The sequence below is a fragment of the Canis lupus genome, chromosome 33, assembly GCF_003254725.2.
Source record: "Canis lupus dingo isolate Sandy chromosome 33, ASM325472v2, whole genome shotgun sequence".
NCBI lineage: Eukaryota > Metazoa > Chordata > Mammalia > Carnivora > Canidae > Canis > Canis lupus.
Window position 1 is genome coordinate 28,320,625 of NC_064275.1, and position 24,059 is coordinate 28,344,683.

At 50.9% G+C, this 24,059-nt stretch overlaps 1 protein-coding gene across 1 annotated transcript in view; it reads right to left on the reverse strand.

The window, feature by feature from the left end:
* Positions 1-24,059, reverse strand: part of SLC12A8 (solute carrier family 12 member 8) — a 111,683-nt gene that overhangs the window by 33,778 nt on the left and 53,846 nt on the right. Inside the window, exons 5-7 of the mRNA XM_049105470.1 lie at positions 17,296-17,409; positions 4,500-4,587; positions 2,944-3,031 (exon numbers count right to left, since the gene is read on the reverse strand). Of these exons, the coding sequence (XP_048961427.1) occupies positions 2,944-3,031; positions 4,500-4,587; positions 17,296-17,409 (290 nt within the window). The remainder of the gene's footprint in view (positions 1-2,943; positions 3,032-4,499; positions 4,588-17,295; positions 17,410-24,059) is intronic.

Genomic DNA, 24,059 nt, shown 5'->3' on the forward strand with positions numbered 1-24,059 from the left:
CAGGGCGCTGATCCTGGAGACCCGGGATCGAATCCCATGTTGGGCTCCCGGTGCATGGAGCCTGCTTCTCCCTCTGCCTATATCTCTGCCTCTCAGTCTCTCTCTCTCTCTCTCTCTCTCTCTCTGTGACTATCATAAATAAATAAAAATTAAAAAAAATAAAATCTTAAAAAAAAAAGACTTAAAAAAAAAAAAAAGCATAACACTATGGAGACTGATGCCCAAGAGCCAGGCAAAAGTTTCTGTGCAGCAGCAGGGATATAAAGCAAAAAAAGAAACTTCTTAGAGGAACTGTAGGCTGGGAAACCAAACAATTAGAAATAGATCTGAGAAGCTGCAGCAAACCCAAAAAGACCCAGCTGAACTGACCAGCTGCAGGTCAGTGGAGAGGAATCCAGGGCAGCCGGCAGCCCTGAGAGAAGCGTTCCCAGCAGCAAGAGCAGCTGCCCCGGGGGCCTTCGTGCCTTCGTGACAGCCAGCACCACGGGGACTGTAGGGAGGCCTGGCCGGGGCTCCCCGGAAGGCGACACAGCTGCGGAGGCCGTGCTTCCCCTGGGCCCAGGACTGCCCAGAGATGGGCTGGCCCAGAACCCAGGCCACGGCTGAGACCCGGAGCTGAGGTGTCCAGTTTATTAAAACCACGCCAGGGGGGTGCTCCGGGTGGGGCCACAGAGGACACTGTGCACGCGTACCTGCCAACCTGCATGGGCACCGAGGCCCAGCCCACTGCCTCGGTGCACACCTGCTATGCAGCCGAGCGGGGGACCCCGAGGAGGGACACCAGAGAGCAAGAGAGGAGGAAAGCCCAAGGTTCAAGGCTTTGGGGAGGGCGATTGCTGCGTGGCCCCCTTTGCAGGGGGAGCCTGGGGGGCAGCCGCGCGCACCGCACACCTGCTGCCGCGCCAGCCCCTGTTGGCAATTGAGAACCAAGAAACAGGCTCTTGCCTGTCTTTACAGCCTTTACCACCGCCTCTTCTAGGAAACAGGCTACTGCTCTCCAAAAAAACGAACCTTCCACCTCTCACCCCGGGGTGTGCATGATGTCATCCCCACATGTGGTCGCCAGGCATGGTTTAGCAGGTGCCCCCCCAACTGGCTAAGCGCCCGCCTACCTGTTTCAACGCCTGGGACAGGTGGCATTCCAAACAAGCTTCCCCCGGTCCATGTGTCTATTATTAGTGGTGGAATTTCCACCCACAAAGGCTTTCCCGTCTGTCCATGGAGATGTTTTTACTCTCTTGTCACGGCCTTCCTTGGATACAGGCTGCCTGCCCCCCACTCCATACCTGTTCTTAGTTCTCTCTGCAAAGGAGAGAGAGGAGGGCAAGGAGGGAAGCCAGGAGCCCCAGACTGGGGGATAATTTGCCTTGCTCCATCCAGATCAGAGCCTCGATGGTTAAAAGGACCTCTGTGAGGGAATCTGCCAGAAGGGAAGCGGCTTCAGAGGCAGGCAGGGCTGGCTAGCCGGCTCCCCCCGCAAGTTGCACACAGCAGCCAGTAGCTGGCAGATGCCCACGGTCCAAGGATCTGCTGTTCCCTGAGGCCCTTAATTCCTCTGATGCAGCCAAGCTTTTCATTCCACAATTAGAGAAAGAAGCCCCTGGGAGATGAAACTGCAGACGGAAGCTTGCATGTAGTCTGAACGAGGGCTGCACATTCCTTCCCCGAGTCTAAGACCTTGGTCCCCGTTAGGGGGATGACAGTGCTCTCACTACCTGAGTTTGCCCCCTTTCGAAACCTGCTTTCATAGTCAAGACCCCTGGAAACATAGATCATCTTTACATTGTTGTCTGCATATCTTTTTTTTTTTTTAAGGTTTTATTTATTTGAGAATGAGAGAGAGAGCACGAGCAGGGGAGAGAAGGAGAAGCAGACGCCCCGCTGAGCAGGGAGCCAGATGCGGGACTCCATCCAAGGACCTGGGATCATGACCTGAGCCGAAGGCAGGTGCCTAACCTGCCAAGCCACCCAGGCCACCCAGGTGCCCCTGTTGCCTACGTATCTTAAAAGGAACCCGTGCTAATGTGGAAAGCAGGCCCGAAGGTAGCTCTGAAAAGATAGTTCAGAGTTTCCTACCCCAGGCCGCCCAAAGCAGCGGCCCTCCGTGAAGATCTGCCAGGTGGCTTTGCAAAGCCTCACACCAAGAGAAAATGGTACTTTCTTCCCAATATAGGAGCAGAAACACTCAAGACTCAACTAAGAAACCTTTCCTAGCCTTCTACATTTCTCTGATAAATGACAGGAATCTCAAGGTTCACTTTTCCTCCAAGAACTTAAGGGAAGGTAGAGGTTTTGGGAGATTTCCAGAAAAGCAGCTGGGAATCTTATTCTCCTAGGTTCTAGAGGTGCCAAACGAGTGTCCTTGACTGTCACCTGACCTGCAGCAGTGAAGGGGCAGCTGTGGAATGTGAGGAATTTGCTAATCTTCTTCTAGCTGGGTGTACTGTTCTAGAAACAAAGATGTCCCGGCCAGATCAACCCCAGCCCAGAGCCCTGGGAGTCCGGGTCCACAGAGGGCAGGGTGGGCCTCACCCTGGTGCCAGCCTCCTCGAGCTCCCTCCACTTTGCTGCCTCTTCTCCATCCCTCAGCCTCCTTCACTGCTCATGGTGGAGGGTGAGGCCAGCAGCAGGAATGAGAGGCTGCTTGAACTGAGGGCTTCACTGATGGCATTCTGCATTTCCATCCTGATTTCTGACCTGGAGAGATGCTTGCTTTCCTCTTCTCTCATCCTCTGCAGGCAGGAGCCTTGCCAGGTGCTGCTACCCATTTGCAGGGATCCCTAAGAAACCCCCATCCGTCTTCCATGATTTTACTGCCGGCCCCCCTCCCCACTGCAGTCCCAGGCCCAAGACACCGGATTCCCAGGCAGGGCTGCAAGGGGGAGGTGGCCATTTGCAGGTGGGAGCAAAGGAAAGAGCCAGGGGCAGTGAGGGCTCACCCACCTTTTCCGCTATCAGGAAGTCATAGCGAAGGGCCTCTCGGGTGCAGGCGGCGCCCAGCAGGAGGACGAACACCAGGTAAAGAAACCACCTGCAAGAAAACCCCAGAGTGGAGCGGAGCTGCGGCCCCACCACCTGCTCAGCCCCGGGTCGGGGCCTGTCTGGGGCGGGGAGAGGAGGCCACCCTGAAGGCTCCCCGGCTGGTGTGGGGGGCAGGGGGGGGGCTGTCAGTACTATTGCTCCTCCAGCCTAGCTCTTGCCACCACACGTATCATTGTTCTGGCTCTTCCTGACTTGTTAAAGGAGAGAAAGGCACTGAGGGTGTTGGGAGTGGGGAGCAGGGCCCCCGCTGGCCCCTCTGGGTTTGCTGGGACTCAGGCAGGACCGACCCGCAACCCCAAGGCCCCCCTCCGCACCCCCAAAGATGGAGATGATCTTTCAGGCCTCTTAGTCCCACTGTTCCCTGGGCCCTGGATGCCAGGGAGCCGGGCCAAGTGTGAGAAGGGCAGCCGTGACCTGCCTCTGCCCCTAGCCGCCCTGTGACCTCGAATAAGCCACGTGGCTTCATTCCCATCTGGGTGGTGAGAGGATGGGGCAAAGGTCCCTCCCGGGACCTCCCAGCTCTGACCCCAAAACGAGGCAGGCCTCTTTCTTCTCTTTCCTTCCGAACGCCCAACTGTGCTCTGTGGCCTGCGTTCTCCCCCCGACACACAGCCCTATTTAGCACAAGACGGCCTGGTGCCCCCGGAAGCAGCGGCCCCACTCCTAAGCTAAGAGCAAATTCAGCATTTGCGAAACACACATATCAATATTTTTTAAATATCCTGGTTAAAATAATACAGGCACATTTAAATTCTCAAGTCAGCGTCCTGTCTGTGCCTCTTGCGTCGCCCCCAGTGAAGGGCGGTGGTGCAGAGAGTAAGACAGAAGACTCTGGAAGGTCAGAAACAGATCCAAGGCCACTCAGTCTGCTCGTGTGGGCGGCACAGTGTGAACTAAAACCCAGGAAGCCTGAGAGCCTCGGGGAGGCAGGGGAGGCCAGCGCGGGAGGCCAGCGGCCTGCTCGGGTCCTCACGCACGCAGGTATCTCTCCACAGTCTCTGGGGCAGCGTATTCCCACCATCCCCATTTTAGAAGAAAGGAAACGCAGGCTCAGGGAGCTCAGGAAATTGCTCTATGCCATGCAGCTGCCCACCTGTCTGATTGCAAAACTCTCCACCTTTACGTTCCTCCCAAGGATCCCGGCAAGTCAATGGTTAAAAAAATCCCCAAGTTCAAAATGGAAGTGGGGGAGGGAGAGGGGCAGGAGGCTAAGGAGAAAGGAAAGAAAGGATCCATCCTCCACCTCCCGCATTCCCAGGCAGGGGGTCTGAAAGGGCAAGCATCTGAACCCACCAGACGTGAATTTTCCAGCCGGCTGAGTGTTAAAAGGAGAATTGGAATATGAAATAGATTGGCCACAGTTGGGGCACTCCCAGAACAAAAGGGGCAATCCCCTCTTTTGCCTGGGGTTTTCTCTCCTTGTCTCCAGCTGACTGCCACCAGGGGAACTTACTTACGAGATGCCAACAGCTGCTAGGGAGCCCAGGGGGATGCTGGCCGCGGGCTCCCTGAGGTCACCCCCCATGTTGAAACCGGCCATGACTCCTGAAAGACACTCAGACAGGGGAGAGGGGTGAGCAGCGTGCTCCACTCCACGAATCGCCTGCCCCTCTTCAGGGCCCTCTCCTGGAAGCCATCCCACGGCAAGCCCATCCATCTGCAGTTCTGGCAACTGAGCTTCTCAATCTCCCCTGGCAACTGGGGAGGCATCCGAGGGGCATGAAAGGGATCTTTGTGGGTTGGATGATGCTTGGGAGGAAAGCCCTACTGGCTACAAAAGCATCTTACGGCCCAGTGCAGAGTAATGAGGGTGAGTGAGACATCTGGAAGGCTGCACAAAGGTCCTGTGGCCACATACAGAGCTCTGCCACCATCCCCACCCCCCGCCCCACCCCCAACTCCCTGGGGAGGCTCAGGCTTAGCAAAGCACCTGCTGCCCCCTCCTCTGGAGAGCTCCTTGCCTCTGCCGCCCACTGATTAAACTGGGCTTCAGGTGTCCTAGGAGCAGGTCTCATCCAACGGCCAGAGCCAGAGACTGAAGGGCTCTACACAAGAACTCTAAACAAGTTCCAAAGAACAACCGTGATGCTACCAACACTGAGTCCCAAGCTCCTCTTCATCATGGTCTGTGTTCCCAAGAACACTTGTGAAAAGTCATAATTAGTCCTGATGGGGAAGGAGGCCACAGTGCGGGATGCTGAGGCGGGGTCCTCTCCTCTGTCCATACTCACCCACAGAAGAAAGCAATAAGACAATGTGTCCTGAACATCAAAAGTAGGTCCTGCCCACACGTGCTCTACAAGTCCTGCTCAGGAAGGTCCCACAGAGGGGTGGGTGCATCTTAAGCGTGGCCTTGTGGGAAGATTTACATCAGCTTAGGGAGAGAGATGGCTCTAACTCCATCATCATGGGTTTATGAACACTTTCAATACTGACAGGGCCTGTGCTAATGCTTCCCATGCATTTTTTACCTTGTTCAACGACCACATCAGAAAAGTGGACTTATTTCCCCTGTTTTTTTTTGTTTGTTTGTTTGTTTGATTTTAGAAAAGGTGATCAGAGAGGTTAATTAGAATAGTCTAAGGCCACATTTAGTAAGTGGGGAAGCAGGATTCAACCCCACTGTGTCTGACTCCGAAAATTATGCTCTTACCACCCCTGCTATAATGCTTGCAGGAGCGCAGGGGAAATGGGGGGAAGTGAAGATGCGCAGCCAGAGAAGTAATGTGGGCCTATTTCAAAGGGTGCCCTGAATAGGGGACCAACACTGGGACCTATACATGCATTGACCAGCAGTTCTACTACTGGGACTTCAGCTTCAGTAAATAGTCAAGGATATGGGTAAAGATGTAGCCAGGAATGTTTATAAATGTTTTTCTATACTAGTGAAAATGAGAAACAACCTCATGTCTACCAGTAGGGGATTTGCTAAATAAGTGATGATGTATCTTTCAATAAATACCGGAGCTCTGTGTTGTCAGAGATATGTTGTGACATGGAAAGATACTTAAAAGCAATTGTTTAATTTTCATATGCATATTATAAAACAGAACATATAGCACGATCCCACTGTCATAAAAAAAAAGATAAAGGGAAAATTCATGCCTAGGAAAAAAAAGAACTGGGACATGTTTTTAAATGTTAAACATTTTTAAATGGGTTGGTGATGGAAAAACAGATCACTTTTTATTTTATCGCTTATATATATTGTCCCAATTTTCTACTGTGATCATTCTGAAATGGGGGCTTCTTAAAGGGCTTTTTGTATAAATTGCCACATTAGGCACCTTCTCTTTCCTCTTGTTTCCCTTTTTCCCAAGATCCTATTAAAGGGTAGGATGGGGGCAAATGCATAATGCCCATAAGCAAACAGGTCTAGAATGGAGAGCCATGAGTAGATGAAAGGTTGTTACAGATGTCTAGAACACAGAGAATGGAGGAAGTGGCCCAGGGTGCAAGAGAAGGAAAAGAAAGCCTTAGAAAACTTCTCTAGAGGATCTGAATAAACCTGAGGAAAACCAGGGCTGCTAGTGTGGACATCTGCACCCAAAATGAAGGCTTCCTCCAGAACTGGCTGTACTCACAAATGTGTCACAGTCAAGTTGCCTGTGAAGGAAGAGCCCTTTCAGGGACACAGACCTAGACACTACGGCCAGGAATCCACGTCAGCAACCAAAGATTGCCAGGGGTGTGATGAAAACCAGCAACAAACACATGCCTGATAAAAATAGAACAACCTGGGCTGGAAGAAACATATAAATCAGGACACACATGAGAGTTCTGAAGAACACACAATTAGTAGCTCCAGACACGTCCAAGAAGAAGAGTCTATCTATAAAGCAAGGTGTAATGAAAACAAGAAATAATCCAAGAACAAAAAAAGAACTTCTGGAAATTACAAACACGATCACTAAAATTAAAAATGCAATAGAGGATCTGAAAGATAAAGTTAAGTAAGTACCCCAGAATTGAGAACAGAAAGATAAAGGGGTACAAGATTTAAGCCAAGAACAGGAGAAACAGAGGAGCTGAGAGTCACAACATCCAACGCACAGGAGATCCAAAAAGAGAGAACAGAGAGCACAAAAAAATAAAATAAAATAAAATAACCAGCTAAGTAAACCAGAAATAAATAATAAATATCCAGAACTAAATGTCTCTAAACTGAAGTCTTTAGGTTGAAGGATCCCATAGAAGAGACAGCACAAAAACTAAAACTTAAAAAGTCCACACCTAAACATAGCACTGTGCAATTTCAGGAAAAATCCTAAATCTTTCCAAAGGCAAAAATGAAACACTTATAAGGGAACAAAAATTAGACTTCTCTTTGGCAACAGTGGATGCTAAAAAACAATGGAATGCCAATTTTAAATGTCTGAGGAAAAATTGTTTTGAAACTAGAATTTTAGTCAGATTAGCAAGTAAGTGAAAGCAAAGTTAAGAGGGCAAGGGCTCAAAAAATTTACCTCCTACATCTCATTTCTGAGAAAGATACTAAAACATGTACTCCAGCAAAATTAGGCTATAACCCATGAAGGAGGAAAGCATGAGATTGAGGAAAGAGTGGTAATGACTCGGGGATGGAGTAAAATTCCAGAACCACAATTGCTACTGCACAGACACCAGCAGGGGCTGAAGCAGAAAGTGGGGCGGGGGTGGGTGGTGGGGGGAGCCAGAATGCATGCCTCTGGCTAGAACTGGATTCAACACAGCCAACAGCATGGTTGACAAACTCAATGATTTTAAGGATGTGCTAAACTGCGTATTTTGGCAACAAGAGAAAAGAAAGTTTATTGAAACTCTAGGAAAAGTGAACCGAAAAGACAATGTCTAAATGTGACTCAAACTGGGACGCCTGGATGGCTCAGCGGTTGAGCATCTGTCTTCAGCTCAGGGCGTGATCCTGGATCACACCTGATCCTAGGATCAAGTCCCATATCGGGCTTCCTGCGGGGAGCCTGCTTCTCTCTCTGCCTATGTCTCTGCCTCTCTCACTCTGTGTCTCTCATGAGTAAATACATAAAATCTTTTAAAATAAATAAATAAATAAATAAATAAATAAATATGACTCAAACTAAAATGTCATGACATGATTTTACATAGCTGATGGAATATAAGAAAAAGTAACCTGCTTGGCCATGATATTAGGAAAATTCTCCCCTAAATGGTACAAGGACCACATCAGAATCACAGCAAAAGAAATGGAATTCTAGGTACTACTTCACTCTTTACCAAACGACAGCTACACACTCATAAGAGTGTGCATGTTTACAGTTTTTATTAACATCTGAAAATTGACCTAGAGACAAAGCACACAGGACATAACTCTAATTACAAAATAGAATATGGGGACATCTGGGTTGCTCAGTGGTTAGGCATCTGCCTTTGGCTCAGGGTGTGATCCTGGAGTCCCGGGATCAAGTCCCACATCAGGTTCCCTGCATGAGCCTGCTTCTCCCTCTGCCTGTGTCTCTGCCTCTCTCTGTGTGTTTCTCATGAATAAATAAAGAAAATCTCAAAAAAAATATATGAATATTCTCTACTACAACGATATAAAAGTAAAGCTATAGCTAACTGATATTAGAACTAAAAAAAAAAAGAGAGAAAGAGAAGTGGAGGGCATGTAAAAAGCACTAATATTTTCATTGTAGTGTTGAAAAACAAAAATATTAGTCCCATGATCTTTCACTCAGATCTGGCTTGGCTGTTACAACCTTCAAATTAGTTTAATAAGAAAATCTGAGGATACCTGGGGGGTTCAATTAGTCGAGCTACTGATTCTTGGTCATGATCTCATGGTGGTGAGATGGAGCCCCTCCTTGGACTCCGTGCTCAGCTCAAAGTCTGCTTGTGATTCTCTCTCCCTCTCCACCTCCCATTTGAGGTCTCTCTCTCTCTCTCTCTCTCTCTGTATGTCTCTCTCTAAATGAATAAATAAATCTTAAAAGAAAAGAAGGGGCAGCCCGGGTGGCCCAGTGGTTTAGCGCCACCTCTGGCCCAGGGCCTGACCCTGGAGACCCGGAATCGAGTTCCACATCGGGCTCCCTGCATGGAGCCTGCTTCTCCCTCTGCCTGTGTCTCTGCCTCTCTCTCTCTCTCTCTCTCTGTGTGTGTGTGTTTCTCATGAATAAATAAATAAAATCTTAAAAAAATAAAACTAAAAAAAAAGAAAAAGGATGCCCAGGACCTGCCTCACTCTGACCAGTGTCCCTGGGACCAGATCGTGTCACTGAGGCTCTCTTCAAAGGCTAGGGCCTCACAGCTTGCTGCCAGCACAATCTGGTGCCAAGGGCATCCCTGGCCAAATCTCCACCCTCACCTGACTCCCAGACCCCACTACCTTCATCTGCTAACACCAGCCCTTCCTGGACCTCCTAACTTGACTCCCTGCAGAGGTTCCCACCTGTCACCAGGTTTGCTGGTACGTCCCGGGCTGGCCACGTTGCCTCCCACCGTCTACAACAGCCTCATCCTGCCCCCGGCCCCTAGCAATTTAATGCACGTTCATTCAACATTGTGGGATTACATATGCTCATTACTCCTTGCCATTTCAGTACCTCCTATCGTTTGTCACATCGTCTTGTGCGCCATCGGATCACTTAGGAAGACGCACGAGAACTCCACTGGTATATACGCTCTGTCATCAGGAAGTGATTGATTAATCCTAAGTGCTTCCTGCTTCCAAACAGGTTCTGCATTCTTAACCAAAGCCCTGTTCTTCTCCTACAAATCTCTCACCCCGTCGAGGACCCCGACGACCCAACCTTTGATCACAGGTCCTGCTGGCTGGGCACTGGGATCCTGGTCAGTGGGAGCAGGGAGGACAGACGCGGAGAAGGCCACGCTCAGGAACGGGCCAGACCCAGACGGTCAGGACGCTGGCTTTGTTGGCTCTGTTCTCTGACAAAACAGAGAAGCCAGGAGGTAGGTAGCCGGTACCAGGGACACAAAGCACCAAAGCCAGGGAGGTGCCTGCCGGGTGGGTCAGTCCTGCTAGGCTGACGTGGGCAGGCTGTGCACACCTTTTAGACTGGCTTGCACACTAAGGCTGTCGCTTCCAGAATTTTGCCCTTGTGTCACTACACAATTCCTGAGCAGACGATCACTAGTTCTGGTGAATTAGAGATGTCTTGCTTGTCAGCTGGCTCTAGAAAAATTATTTTGATTTAGTAATTTTTCACCCATGCTTCTCAAGTATTACAGAGATTCTCTAGTTGGGCTTTCCCCATCAGCTTCTGGTGCCATTTTAAGATACTATCATTAATGTTAGAGCTGGATTTAGGGCAGGTGTAGTAGAACAAATACTATTTCCCAGAGATTGGTATCCAGATGTTTTTTGTTTTTTAAAGATTTTATTTATTTATTCATGAGAGACAGAGACACAGTCAGAGAGAGAGGCAGGCTCCATGCAGGGAGCCTGACATGGGACTCCATCCCGGGACTCTAGGATCACGCCCTGGGCCGAAGGCAGGCGCCAAACCTCTGAGCCACCCAGGGATCCCAGTGGTATCCAGATGTTTTATAGATATATTTTTTTAAAAGCATGGGAAATCTTGATTAAACAAGGTTAGAAAGGTCTTTACTGCTGGACTTATCAGTGCCTACGATATGCTAATTTTCATTATTGATCTCTAAGAAGAGAAATGTAACACACAATGTTTCCTAAAACTTACTCAACAATTTTACACTTTTTTAAATGAAAAACTTTATTCATTACTAGTGTTCTATGGAACACAGTTTGGGCAATGCTGTGTCCGTTTTATAATTCCTATTTAATCTTTATGCTTTTCTTGGGAGGCTTCCTAAAATCGCTTAAAATGGCTACTTAGAATTAGCAATTATTAAAGCTGGAAGGTGTCCTAGAGGTCAACTACTCCAACCTCTTATTTTACAGATGAGGAAAATGAGACCCAAAAAGAAGTGATTTTGCCCAAGTTTCGAGCCAATGGCAACACTATGTTCAAGTCTCCTGGTCTCAAATCAGAGTTCTTTCCACTATGTCATACAACTTCTTGATTTCTAACACCCGTACTTTTCTCGGATTTCCCTTTTATAACAGAGTAACCGTATGATTCACTTGGGGTTCCCTCCCCAACAAGAAGGCCAAACCGATCAGCTCTGATCAGCACTGCACCCCGGTTTACCCACAGGTACTTTCATCGCCAGTTCCAAATCACTAGTCTGTGCCTGTTGAGGGTAGTTCCCCTCTTCATAGATCTTACACTTCCAGTTCCAGGAAGCAGCTGATGGTTTTACCCAAAACTCTATTTTTCCAGGCACGAGGATGATAATGCAGGCTGTGCACTGTTACCCCGTGACTTCGGGAAACACCTCCCTTCATGTGGTTAAGTCTTCCTGACTTGGTCTTGCACCCTCGTTCTAGAGCCTTTTCATATGTTTGTTGTTTCAGGTTTTACATGGAGGCAACATGGTGTTGGCCGTCACCCCGCCAGCCTGGGTTTCCGAGGCTAGACTGCCAGCGCCACCCAGTCTCCTGGACACCAACGTTACACCTGCGGTTTGGGTGGGCAACACCAGGTGAACAGGGGGCGTGGGCTTGGTGCCCTGTTGCCAATGTCCGGCCTAACAACAGGCCCAGATGGCCAGGAGAGGGGCTCATCCCCTCGACATCTCAACGATAAGCCCGCGGTTAAAAAGGAACCAGTCAGAAATGTCAAGTAACCGCTTGCTTACGACATCTGCAGGACCGTGGCTCCGTCCTCCTGCCCGCAGCAACCCCAGCACGCACAGATCAAAGCCCTCGCTTGCTGCCTAGCATCACAATCCCCCTTCCTACCCTATTTTCTTCTTTGTTGCTGAAAAGGAGAATGAGTAAGGGGGGTAAAAAAGCCTAATAGTCTTTCTAGGCTTTTCTGGTTTCTGTTAGTTGTTCATTAAAGGACTACTTACTCTTTCTCAAGGAGCAACCAAGCGTCCTCCTGGGAGCTTTTCAGTTCACATCTGTGTCCTTTAAAAACCTTTCATTTTCTCCTCCAGCTCTAGCTTAATTGTTTCTCTTCTGCCTATTTTCTTCCTTCTTTGAAGTTCATGAGTTTACTATTTATCAGTAAGACAGCATATCCATGCACTAAAGTTCGCACATCTGATCTGTTGCTTTTCGTGCCCGAGGAAGCAGTCTGCCACTGCTTGGAGGCAGCGTAGCTCTGAGCCTCTAGTTCCTCATCTGCAAGTGGGGATCAGATTATTGACCTGGCAGGACTGCTGTAAAGTTAGAATGAACACCTGGTACCTAGTAGGTGCTAAATAAATGTCCACTCAGGAGGGATAGGCTCCCCTCCTCACCTGGAAATCCCTTGGGTTCCTAAAGACCCTGGACGTCTCTCCTTACCTTCCGCCTGATACCTAAACCCATTCCTCCTTCTGCACACCTGGCTTATTGGCTGGTTTGTTTAGCTGTTCCTGCAGGAATCTCTCATCTCTTGGCTCTCTTCTTGGAGGCAGAACTTGTCAGGCCCCACCCTCTCCATGCCTTAGAGACTCTGCTGAGACACACAGTGTCAAATAATGGAACACTTAAATGCCAGGATTCAGGCGGATTTGCTGGCTTTGGGGTCGGGGACAGCTCCAAACCAGTGTGCATTCTCCCTTCCAGCGTCCTCTCCAAAGCAGGTGGGAAGCAGGGGGGCCCACCGCTCGCTGTCTGGCTGACCTGGGGGAACTAAGCTCTCTGTGTTGCTGTTCTCTGGCCTGGAAAATGGGATAATAACAGAACCCATGGAAGGATCCAGGTTCTATGGAGTCTGACACTTTAAAAACAACACAGACGTATGAATATGGAATTAAGAACAGGGATTTAGCAGGAGGTCATGCAAGGGAGGGACCTTGAAGCCGGAGCTTCATTAGCGTCAGGCTAAATCTGCACCTAATTGGAGCAGGGGGGGCTGTGGGGAGGGCTGAGTAAAAGACTGTATGTAAAGGGCTTGGCACGGCGCAACACATAGTAGGCTGCTGTAATGCTAAGGATTCTTACTGATGTTTAGAATCACATTAATAAAATTATAAGTTAATGCTATAAATAGAATCATAAAAATAAAAGTATAATAATTATAAAAATAAGGGGGAAAAGAATTTTATTTATTTATTTATTTGTTTTTTATTTTTTTAAAGATCTTATTTATTTATTCATGAGAGACAGAGAGAGAGAGAAAGAGACAGAGAGAAACAGAGACACAGGCAGAGGGAGAAGCAGGCTCCATGCAGGGAGCCTGATGTAGGACTCGATCCCAGGACTCCAGGATCACGCCCTGGGCCGAAGGCGGGGGCTAAACCGCTGAGCCACCCAGGGATCCCCCGGAAAAGAATTTTAAAAATAAAAGTACAATAATTCTAAAAATAAGGGGGAAAAGAATTATAAAAATAAAAGTATAATAATTACAAAGCTTCCTTTTCTCTCGTTTCTGCTCATCAGAATACAGTGGGGTGAGCCCCAACGTTAGCTTGCCCTTGATTGAGGCTCTCTCTTCCTTAAACCTGGGGACCCCATTCTCAGTGAATCTCCCTCTCTGAGTTCTTCCAGGTATTGTGGTCCCTGGAGTGGCCGTGTGTGTTCGTGTGTGGGAGACACGGAGAGACGGAGAGACAGAGAGAGAATCCTGTGGGCCCGGACATTGGTTTTTCAGGGCAAGGTTGCTATCATCGCCTGGAGAAGGAAAGTACTTTAAGAAACAAAGCAAATGGAGAACCTACTCCCAGGGCCCGGCCCCACCCTGCAGCCACTACCACAGGGTGTGGTGGGCTGCAGGGAGAAGGACAGGACGGAGCACAAGCTTCCTAAATCCAGAGAAGCCGCTTCAACCTAGTTTTCAGCTGCTCCTGACAGGAGGTGTCCTACCCTTGAGATAAAATATCTCAAGTAACTTAAATAATACGTCTCTGACTGGAGATGGGGACACGGGGTGGGGGGACTTTTGTCCATTCTTCCAAACTCCTCTCCCCTCTCCACAGCCTGGAGGTTCTCTCGTTCCAGAAGAGGATGGCCTTGGAGGGAGCCCCAGCCATGACTCACTCAGAGCTAATCCTTGGCAAATCCATCGCCATGGAAACTGTCAATCATCCATGCTTTTCATAGCTTAACAGAACATCTGCCAGGGGAAAGCCAAGTGATACAAATTGTTCGTCCTGCCTACCGTGTTTACACTGGGGCCCCTGGAAAACAAAGAGAGAGCCAGGGAGGCAATGCTCCACAGCATAGTGGTGGCCCAGCTCCGGCCACTAATGAGCTGGGTGACCTTTAGCAATCCTTCATAAGTCTCTGTGTGCTCCTCCTTCCCCAGTTGGTCACATCAAGGATCAATGATTCTCAACCTGGTTGGGCCAAAGGGCAGCGGAGGACAGAGAAGCTCATCTCCTAAGAGAGGTGGAGTGAAAGAACAAAACAAAGTCTACATAGATAGTTTCTTCAATATTATAATCTTATATTTGGAATTTAACAGAATAAGATCTTCATAATTTAAGCTCTAGAGTATCAAACTTGACTAATATTCTTAGGTAGCAATCTTTTCCAAAGGAAGGACAAACACACCCTTCTCTGGTCCAAGGAGGCAGGTCAGAATTTCTAGTGCAGGTGAGGGGTTTAGTATCCTTATCAAAAATGAATATGGACTAAAAAGACAAAAAGTTGAGAGCTGCTGAACTAGCTGCTGTCGGTCCCATTCAGAGGCTGTGCTACTGCAGAGCTCTTCAAACCTCAGACTGCTGATTCCTGGCTGGAGGGAAAAGTCCTGAAGGGGGGCCCTGCACTCCCTGCCCCCTCTCAGGCATCCCTTCTCTTTCTAAGACACAGCGTCTGGAGAGGCAAAGGAGGGGAACTGTGGAGCAGTGTGGAGGGGCCTAGCAGGGTCACATTACTGACTCAACCTCCTGCAGGTGTCAGAGAACACCCCTCTCCCCCCGCCCCGGGGCGCTGCCAGCCAAGGAGGATCACGGCCGCCTCAGGTGTGACTGTCAACCTGGAGTCTGGGCCCCGGCTTTCTTGGCCTTAGGACTCACCTCCAGGCCCCAGGAAATGCTCAGGTGGGAAGCCTCTTTAATGTGGGCTCTACCCATGTGAGGGAGGGAGGGCGGGACAATATTTTCAAATGTTAACTTTAAAAAAAAATTCCTCTATTTCGTATTTTTCCCTTTGCCTTTTCTGTCCATTCAAGGGGAAGTTGACCTATATTTTATTGCCTTGAGGGAGATACGAGGAAAGAGGAAACAGAATTTGCCAAACTCCTGTTAAGAGTTCTGTTTCTCCAAAGCCTGAGCCCTTAGGAGACTTTAGATAATCAAGGAGGTAAGAAAGTGGGGGTGGGGGAGGAAACGGGGTAACCGGGTGACGGGCATTAATGAGGGCCTGTGCTGTGAGGAGCACTGGGTGATGGCAAATCGAATTTAAATTAAAAATAAATAAATAAAATAAAAAATAAAATAAATACATAAATAAATAAAATATCAGATTTAAAAAAGAGGAAGAGGAAGAAGAAGAGGAAGAAACAAACAAAACGGGTGGGAAAAGCATGGGGGGGGGATAAGAATAAACTTTGGTACATAGTTTGCTGGGTCCAGTGCAAATAAAAATAAGATCCTTTGTTCAAAAATTACTAAGAATTTTAGCAAGAGTGAATCATTAAACCAAGCGTGGGGCCCTTCTGAGAGTGGGCGCAGTGTGAATGCGTAGGCTCGTGCCCATAAAGCTGGCCCCGGGGTGGGGTGCCTGCCATATTGCTACAGAAGATTGCCCCTGGGGCTGGAGGCCAGGAGAGAAGTGCATACGATCTGGAGCAGTGTGGACCTGGGGCACCCTCCATGTCAGCACTGGTAGGGACCCCACAAGACCTTAGAGAGGAGGGCCTGGGACGTGCATAGCGTCTACACAGGGCCCCCAGGTTCAGATTGCTGGTTCAGAAGCAGCAGAGAGCCCATAGGATGTGCAGACAGTACAAGAGGGTCTGGCTCTGCGTTCAGTGATGAAAAGCTAGAAGACCCTAAGGCCTCAGAACAAAATGGCAGTCCACGATGGAGCCACGGTGAATGACTGACGTGAGTTTTCAGTCGTCCTGGCAGAATGAAGGCTTAGAGTCAGACGCCGACCCTTTGCATTTCATAAAAACGAAAGGAATGCACTACTTCTGGCACATCTGGACTTGTGGACCAGGACTCCACCTGCCGCCGCTGAAGCCTAGCTCCAAACTCACTTCTGTGGCCAGCCTGGGGTGGGGGTGGGGACCATGGGTCAGGTAGGAAACCCCTGAAGTGATCCAGGGAGAGATGAGCCTTGGACCAGAGTGCTCAGGTGGCAGAAGCGGACAGATGTAGGACGTAAAGAAGCTCCTTTAGGAGAAAGAATTGACAGGGCTGGGAGGGTACTGGTAAGAAAGAGGACGTTGGCATGAATAACTCCCCATTGGCATGAGCAATTATCTGGATGGAGTTGCCCTTTCCTGAGATCAGGAGAGAAGGAGAAGAACCAGTTGGGGGATGGGTGCGGTGGGCTTGTCTCTGAACATAATGGGTCTGAGATGCCCAACAGATGATGTCATGGGAGCGACTGAGCGTAGCGTATGGAGCTCCGAGAAGTCTAGGCTGGAGGTACAGGTCTAGGGGTCATCAGCCTTGTGAGTGGCCATTGAACAGCAGGTGTGGATGAGATTCTAAGGGGAACAGTAGAGAAAGAAGAGAAGAGGGCCTGGGCATAGCCTGAAAAACTCCAACATTTAATGGGTGCATCGAAGAGGATGTACCTAGAAAGGCAAGTGAGAGGGCCAGGAGGAGACGTGGAGAAGGAGACGAAATCAAACACAATCCAGGGCATCAACACTACCTGACCAAGAGTAAAACGCTTCTCTCAGTCTGTGCTCTGGGACAAGCCCAGTCACTAGCAAATGGTTATTTCTTATAGACCATTTGGTCAACATGGTCTATAATTAAGGTTAGCTTACTACCTTCTAGGCCAGGGTCCTAGAGCGATCTCAGCTTTGGAAAGCTCCTCCCTGGCCACTGGAGAGCCAAGAAAATGGGGAATGTGTGTTAAAGAGATTCATTCATTGTCCATAGGATCCTGGTTTCACCCACACCCAGCGCAGTGAGAAGACAATATAGCGTTGCTCTGCCTCCTGGGAGAAGACATACAGGTTAGGCTAGAGAGAGGGGAGTTTCTAGACCATGTTTACGCTCATTGCAAGGTGGAAGGCGCAGCTTGTCTTGCATTCGTACCCCTCACGTGGGTGGGCAAGAGCACCCAAACTACTGTACCTGTAGCCGCTGGGAAGAACACCCCGAAGACCGTGAAGAAAGATTCTCCAGGACTGTAATCTGGCAGAGTGTTGTTCCATAGCAGTTCCGGCGAGTAGCCAATAAAACCATGCTCTGAAACAACAGAAAGCAGAGCATGATCTCAGGGTCCAAGGATCGAGCCCCACGTAGGGCTCCCTGTTCAGCGGGGGGAGTCTGCTTCTCCCACTCCCTCTGCTCCTCCCTGGGCTCTCTCGCTCGCTCTCTCTCAAATAAATAAATAAAAATCTTTAAAAAGTTTTTTTTTAATGAGCTAAGTGATAAGATAGCATATAGGCTTCCCCAGATTACAGTCCTATCTTATATACATTTAAATATTAAATGTTACATTTAAATATTACATTTAAATATTAAATTAAATATTATATTACATTTAAATATTAAAAGGCAGGGCTGTGTGTGTGTGTGTATGTGTGTGTGTGTGAAAGAGAGCGAGCGAGCGAGCAGGAAGTCCAACAGAATCGGCCTTACCACTTCCAGGGCCTGACTTTGCGTGTCTACACCCCTAGAGACAGGCAGATGAAATGCCTTGAAGGAGAACAGTAGTTACCGCTGGGAAAGGGAGCATTTTTTTTTCTTTCTTTTCTTTCTTTTTTCTTGATAGATTTCAGTATAGCTGAAATCCTTCATGGAGCATGTATTTATGCATCTTCCGTTAATTTAAAAAATCAGGGGATCCCTGGGTGGCGCAGCGGTTTGGCGCCTGCCTTTGGCCCAGGGCGCGATCCTGGAGACCCGGGATCGAATCCCACGTCGGGCTCCCGGTGCATGGAGCCTGCTTCTCCCTCTGCCTGTGTCTCTGCCTCTCTCTCTCTCTCTCTCTGTATGTGTGTGACTATCATAAATAAATAAAAAATTTAAAAAAATAAAAAAATAAAATATTCCAGTGGTGCTATTAAAAAAAAATCAATGTTTTGATTTTCTAATTTCTAATTTCTAATTTCTCTGTTCAGAACCCTGGCCATGGGTCCCTCTTCGCTGCAGAACATAGTCCAAACTCCTTACGATGAGAATCAACGCCCTCGACCACCAGGCCGCAGGCCACCGATTCCTCCTCATCCTTTCCTTTCCTCTGCCCAGCAGTCATGCAGATGACTCTCCTCAAGAACACCAGTAATACCCATCCCTTGTGTCTCCGACTTTCCAGACCCTTCTCCCACTTCTCCAAGCCCCAATGCCATGCTCACTTTTCAAGCCCATCTCAAACGCGACTTCCTTTGGGTTTTACATCAGCTCCTGAATCAGAATGGATTCCTCCTACGTGTTCTCAGTACTGTGACTGGCCACGTTAGATCTTTCCCCAGCTAGACTCCTCGGGACAAGAAATGCAGCCTTCCACAGCTCTGTCCCCCAGAATCCAGCGCTGTGCCTGCCACACAAGAGCCAGGTAGCAAATACAGGTCACATGAAGAGGAATCTTTCTCTTAGATCTTGGCTATGGGCACATCTTGAATTCATGCTTTCCGTTTGCCTTGTTCATGGGCTACTTTATAGCAGGAACGTCTCAGATCCGATTTCTTCAAAGCACTTTAAACAATTGTACCCTGACTTCAATAAAATTTTTCAGGTGGCTTCAAGCCTACTTTGCCTCTCTGTTAAAAGAGGTCACTTTGAACAGCATCTGTGGACATGTTAGTGGGCTGTGCGAGTTTAAGATCCAAGTCAAGTATTCTTAGGCCTGAAAACACCCAGGGTAGGTATCTAGGCTCTGCTTTTTGAATCTCATCTCTGAGAATGAGTTGGTCTGTTTCTGTCAACTACAGTCTAAGAGAAGCCAGTCCTGCTCCCGTTCCCTCAACCCCCACAGCCACACAGGATGGGCATTTGGCCATCACTCCAGCCAACCCCTAGAGCTATGGTGAGAGAATTTCCTGCCCAACTGTCCTCCACCTACCTCGGGGCTTAGCTTCCCTCTGAGCTTCCATGCACAACAGAGCTCCTGCTTGCTCATGAGTCCAACGAGATTGCCAGTGCTTTTCACAGCTTCCAAGACTTATAACTTAATAGGAAAAATATTTCGTAAAAAAAAAAAATAATAATAATACAGTGAAAGCTCAGAAGGGACCCTCGGGGTCTGCTGAGGACTTAGAATCACTGTGGATTGCTTTCCTCTGCCTGAACACAGAATTCACCCTAGACGTGAAGTCCTGTGCAACGTTTCTGAATGGTTTGGCATCTTCACAGCTGGTCTTCCCCTCATTAACAAAAAAGCAATAATGGCTGAGTTAACTTTATCCGCTGGCTGACCCCACTGACTGGCCTTTCTGAGGTGAAAACCAAGCCCAGCCTGTCTTGGAGCGGAGTTCAGGCAAGCTGGAATGGTGCACGGGCCTGACGGCACACGCACGCAGGGCCGGAGGCACCTGGGCAGCCCTTCCTCAGGCTCCAGGGACCTCGGCAGTCCCCAGGGTCGCTCTGAGGGAGGTGAGTGTTTGGTCACCAGGCCTGAGGGCTCTGCCCACGGATGAGTCACCAGGAGGACTTTTGATCTGCAACGAGCAGATCCACAGATTGAGGGCCTAAGTCCCTGGGCTCTCACCAGGGCTTGTGAGGAGCCGGCCTCGTCCCCTCCCTCTGCACGGCCCACGGTGAACGCAGCCCCACGCAGCCCCCAGCACACCGCGCACCGCCAGCCCTCTCCTGCGGGTGTGCTTCTCAATGTTCCTCAAGGAAATCACCCAAACTTTGAAAAGAACTTTACGGACAAAAACACGGTCAATGCTTTATCGCTAATGATGTAAAATGGGGAGTCAAAACATCCAACTATGGGGGCCTGGAGTGTTTGAAACGTTTATAAAGGGTTTTTAGTACCACCGAAAATTGTCCGTGTTATGTATGATCCATGTGAAGCAAGAAAACTGGACACCACTTATAGTACAGATAGCAAAAAAAAAATTAATTTGTGCATGTAAGAAAAGACTAGAAGGAAACATACTAAAGTACTAACTATGGATGTCTATTTAATGCAATTATGAGCAATTTCTCCTTTCCTTTTTTTTTTTTTTACAGATTTTCCACATTGCCTTTCACAAGCAAAATCAACTTACCAATAAAAAATAATATCTTTTAGAAAAACAAACAAATGACATCCCAGGACCGAAAACCTACTTTCCCTAGACTCCTTTTCTGTAAACAAGTTCTTTTATTTCTTTTTTTTTTCTTTCCATCCATACTCTACCTGCTTCTCAAACTGATTGATGAGAAAAACATAGGTATCAAGATAGGGCAGATAAAATAAGGACCAAAAGAAAAAAGGAAAGAAATGGGGGGGGGAGGGAGAGCACCTCAGCCACGTGTCCATGAGACACGGCCCAAGGTCTGTGCATAAGATCCTGCAACAATCACCCTCCAACTAGAATTCAAGGCCTAGAGACATCGTTCGATGACTTTCTGGCCAGCCCGCTCGGGCAGGGGCAGACCTCAGGGCCCTCCCCTCATATGTGCCACTTTCCAGGGGATGAAAAGGAGCTCCAGAAGCTGGCATGCTGGATCGTCTCCATTTCCTCTGCTCTGACCTTCCCTTATGCGTCTACCCCCCTAACAATCCCACACCTCCAGTCCCCGTCCTCAGCCAGCCTTCAGTGAGGCTTGGCCCTACTAGTTCGTACCACAACTTCTGGGGCCCTGGTCTCTCTCCCCCACCCCAAATCTGATGCAGCTGAACCTTGAGCTTCTGGCAGGGTGGATGCCTCGTGTCCCTGCCTGGCATCCACTTGCTGGCTGAGGCCTGGGGTGAGGTCGGCTGGACACATCCAGGGCACAGGGCTGAGCAGACCCCACCTGCCGTGCCCTCTTCCAGTGGGTCTTCATGCTGGGAAAAAAGTTCTTAATCTTTGTAGCTGTGGCCCCCGCTGGGGAATCGATGGAAGCTGTCCCCACAGACACATCGTGTGTGGGCTCCCGGCCTCTGAAGCCCCTCTGAGGGGCATGGACCCCGAGGCTCAGGACTCCCATGCTAGGGGCTGCCCGCATACACCGACAGTGTACCCCCCCCCCCGACTCCCACCATGCCCTGCCTCGCTGCAGGTTCACACTGCGGTCCCTGCCGGGCAGCGAGGAATCTCCGGGCGCAGGACTGTACGGGCTCCCCGGGGACATCACAGGGCACCCTCTGCTCCAAACGTAACAACCAGTGGCCTCCCATGGGCCGGCTCCTGGGCACCAAGTCCTTACAACGTCACCCTTGATCTCATGGCTGCTCTGCAAGGTCAGGGGTAAGGACACCAGGCGCAGGGAGGTGAAGAATCTTGCCCAAGGCTACACAGCGGACCTGCCTGTATTCCAGCCACTGCCTCTCCTCCAGGAGGCCAGTCCCCAGGTTCCCCCTCCCCCGCAGAGGGGGCCAGCCTTGTCTCGGGAGGCCTGGGGGACACTCCCAGGGGGAGGGTGCCAAGGCACGCAGCACAGGTCCCCCCGGGGCTCAAGGCTTCCCCTCTCTTCCTGCAGGGGGCTGACGGGCCTCCCTGTGGAAGGCCACACACACCTGGGGGCATGTGACTGGGGACAGAGCCAAGCCTGGGCCCCGGGGCCGCGTGGGCTCAAAGGTCGCCACCCGCATGCTCTCTCTCTGCAATCCACCCCGAGATTTGTCCCTAGAGATCCTAAAGCTGGCGTCTTCGCCCCTGTGAACCCTCAGTCCTGCTGCTGGTACAACGGGGAGCCGGTCTCGGGCCTCCTCAGCTGACGACTTCCAGCCCTGGAGGCCCGGTGCCTGCACCTGCCGCATGTGAACACACCTGGCTGCGACCCGGAACGCCTGTTTCTGTATCTACCAAAACTGCTTAGACCCCACCGGAGCTCTGCACTTGCAGGGAGAACAAAAGCAGAACGGGGTGGAGTGGGGGGGCACGAGAGAGAGAAAACAAGTCCAGACAAAACCCGGGCAGGAGACAGGGAAGATACCAGAAGGTCTGTCTGCAGAAAGGCTTGGCCTTTCCTTCCTAAATCTGGGTGACATGGCTTCTCCCGCTGCCCCCGGTAGGCCCCGGTCCCACAGGGTCACTGTCTGCCCCCCAGTACTTGTGGGGTCCCACCCGCCTTGCCCGGGCCCAAGGCAGCCAGCCCTGGTCACCAGCCGTGACAAAGCACCCTCCGGGACCTTCTGGTCAGCTCGCTGCTGGGAAGCTCCGCGCGGCACCTGCGGCTCCCGACCCCTGCCCCCCAGCCCCCCACCTCTGCCCCCCCCACCTCTGCCCCCCCTGGGGTCTGAAGTCAGAAGAGGCGGGGGAGGTGAGCGGCCGGGCCTGCGGGGGAGCAGCCGCGCTTCTCAAACTGAGCAGCGGGGCTGGGGTGGGGGCGGCTGCTGGGCGGCCTGGGGCCGGGGCTGGGGGCCCTCCCCTGGACCCCGACAGGGCCCTTCCTGGGCTGACAATGGGAGGGCCGCGACCAGGAACAGAAAGAGCTAGAAAGAGCCGAGGCAGGGCCCGGGAGAGGAAGGGAGGGAGGCCGCCAGCCACGGCCGAGGTCACAGGAAGAGCAAGGCTGCGAGGAAAAGGAAAGGAGAGGCTGAGGCTCCGGGAAGGGACACGCAGCACAGCGACGTGGTGGGGGACGGGGCTGGAGGGCAGGGGCGGCGGAGGGTCCCCAGGGCCCGCGTGAGGGCCTCGGGGCAGTGTCCCCACCGCTCTGGGAGGCGGGCCGGGGTAGGCAGCTTGAGGGAGGGATGGCCTCCGTGGAAAGGGGAGGAAGGAGCGGGTCCAGGGCCCATCCTGCCCCCCCCCGCCCCCCAGCCCCGGCCCCAGCCGCCCCCACCACTACTCGGACCCTGTGCCACCACAGGGGCCTGACCCGGGCAGCCCGCCCTGCACCCCCCCTGCATCACCAGTGGAGCTTTCCCTCCTCTCCTCCTCTGGGCTGCAAAGGGGTGGGGGCGTGGGATGCGGGAGCGGAGGGCATGGAGTTGGGAGAAGCCAGACTTTTGTCCTCCTGCCTTGGGTGGAGCACAGGGATTGGGGGGGGGAGGGGGGCTCCTTCCTGGCAGGAGCATCCTGAAGATCTCTGGGGAGGAAGGGAAGGGTGGTGTCAGGAACAAGAGTCTAGACACAGGGGTTGGTGCCCTGGTTCCCGGGAGGGGCGGGCAGGGCGGTGTGTGTGGCTGTAGGTGAGTCCCTTTTCCTTTTGAAATGAAAATCCTGTCAATCTGGGATAAGCCCAGGCTCCGCACCCAGGCCCACTGAGCACCCAGGTGCCGCAGGCCACACTCCCAGGCGCAGGTGCGGGGTCCCAGGTGACGGTTCAGATCCCTTCCAATTCTGAACGAGGCCCAGCCAGAAGCCCATCCTTCACACGCAGGCTCCAGTTACACCACCGACGTCCAGGGGCAGGCGCACACCCCAAGGTAGCCTCCAGGACGCATGGGCACCACCCCGACCTCACTGCTCCCCCCTCCTACGGAACTGGGGGATGAGCCCGCCACCGCATTTAATATGCTGATAAAACAAAGCAATTGCGAAGTACAAGGCCTGCCACTAGGTCTTCTGTTACTACGGTACTTGGGGGCCCCCCATCAGGGCAGGCGGGGAACTTTCAAGGTCTAGTGCACTGACGGGCCTTCAGGGACCGAGGGCCCTGGAGCTCCCCGAGGCCAGCCAGCCCCGCAGAGCCCACGGGTGGGAGGTGGCCCAGGAGCCGCAGCTCGGGGTCCAGCCTGGAGCGCACGCGGTGGCGGGTCTGCAGGGCTCTCCCCGAACTGGCTCGTCGCGGTCCCAGCCCATCGAGGGACGCCG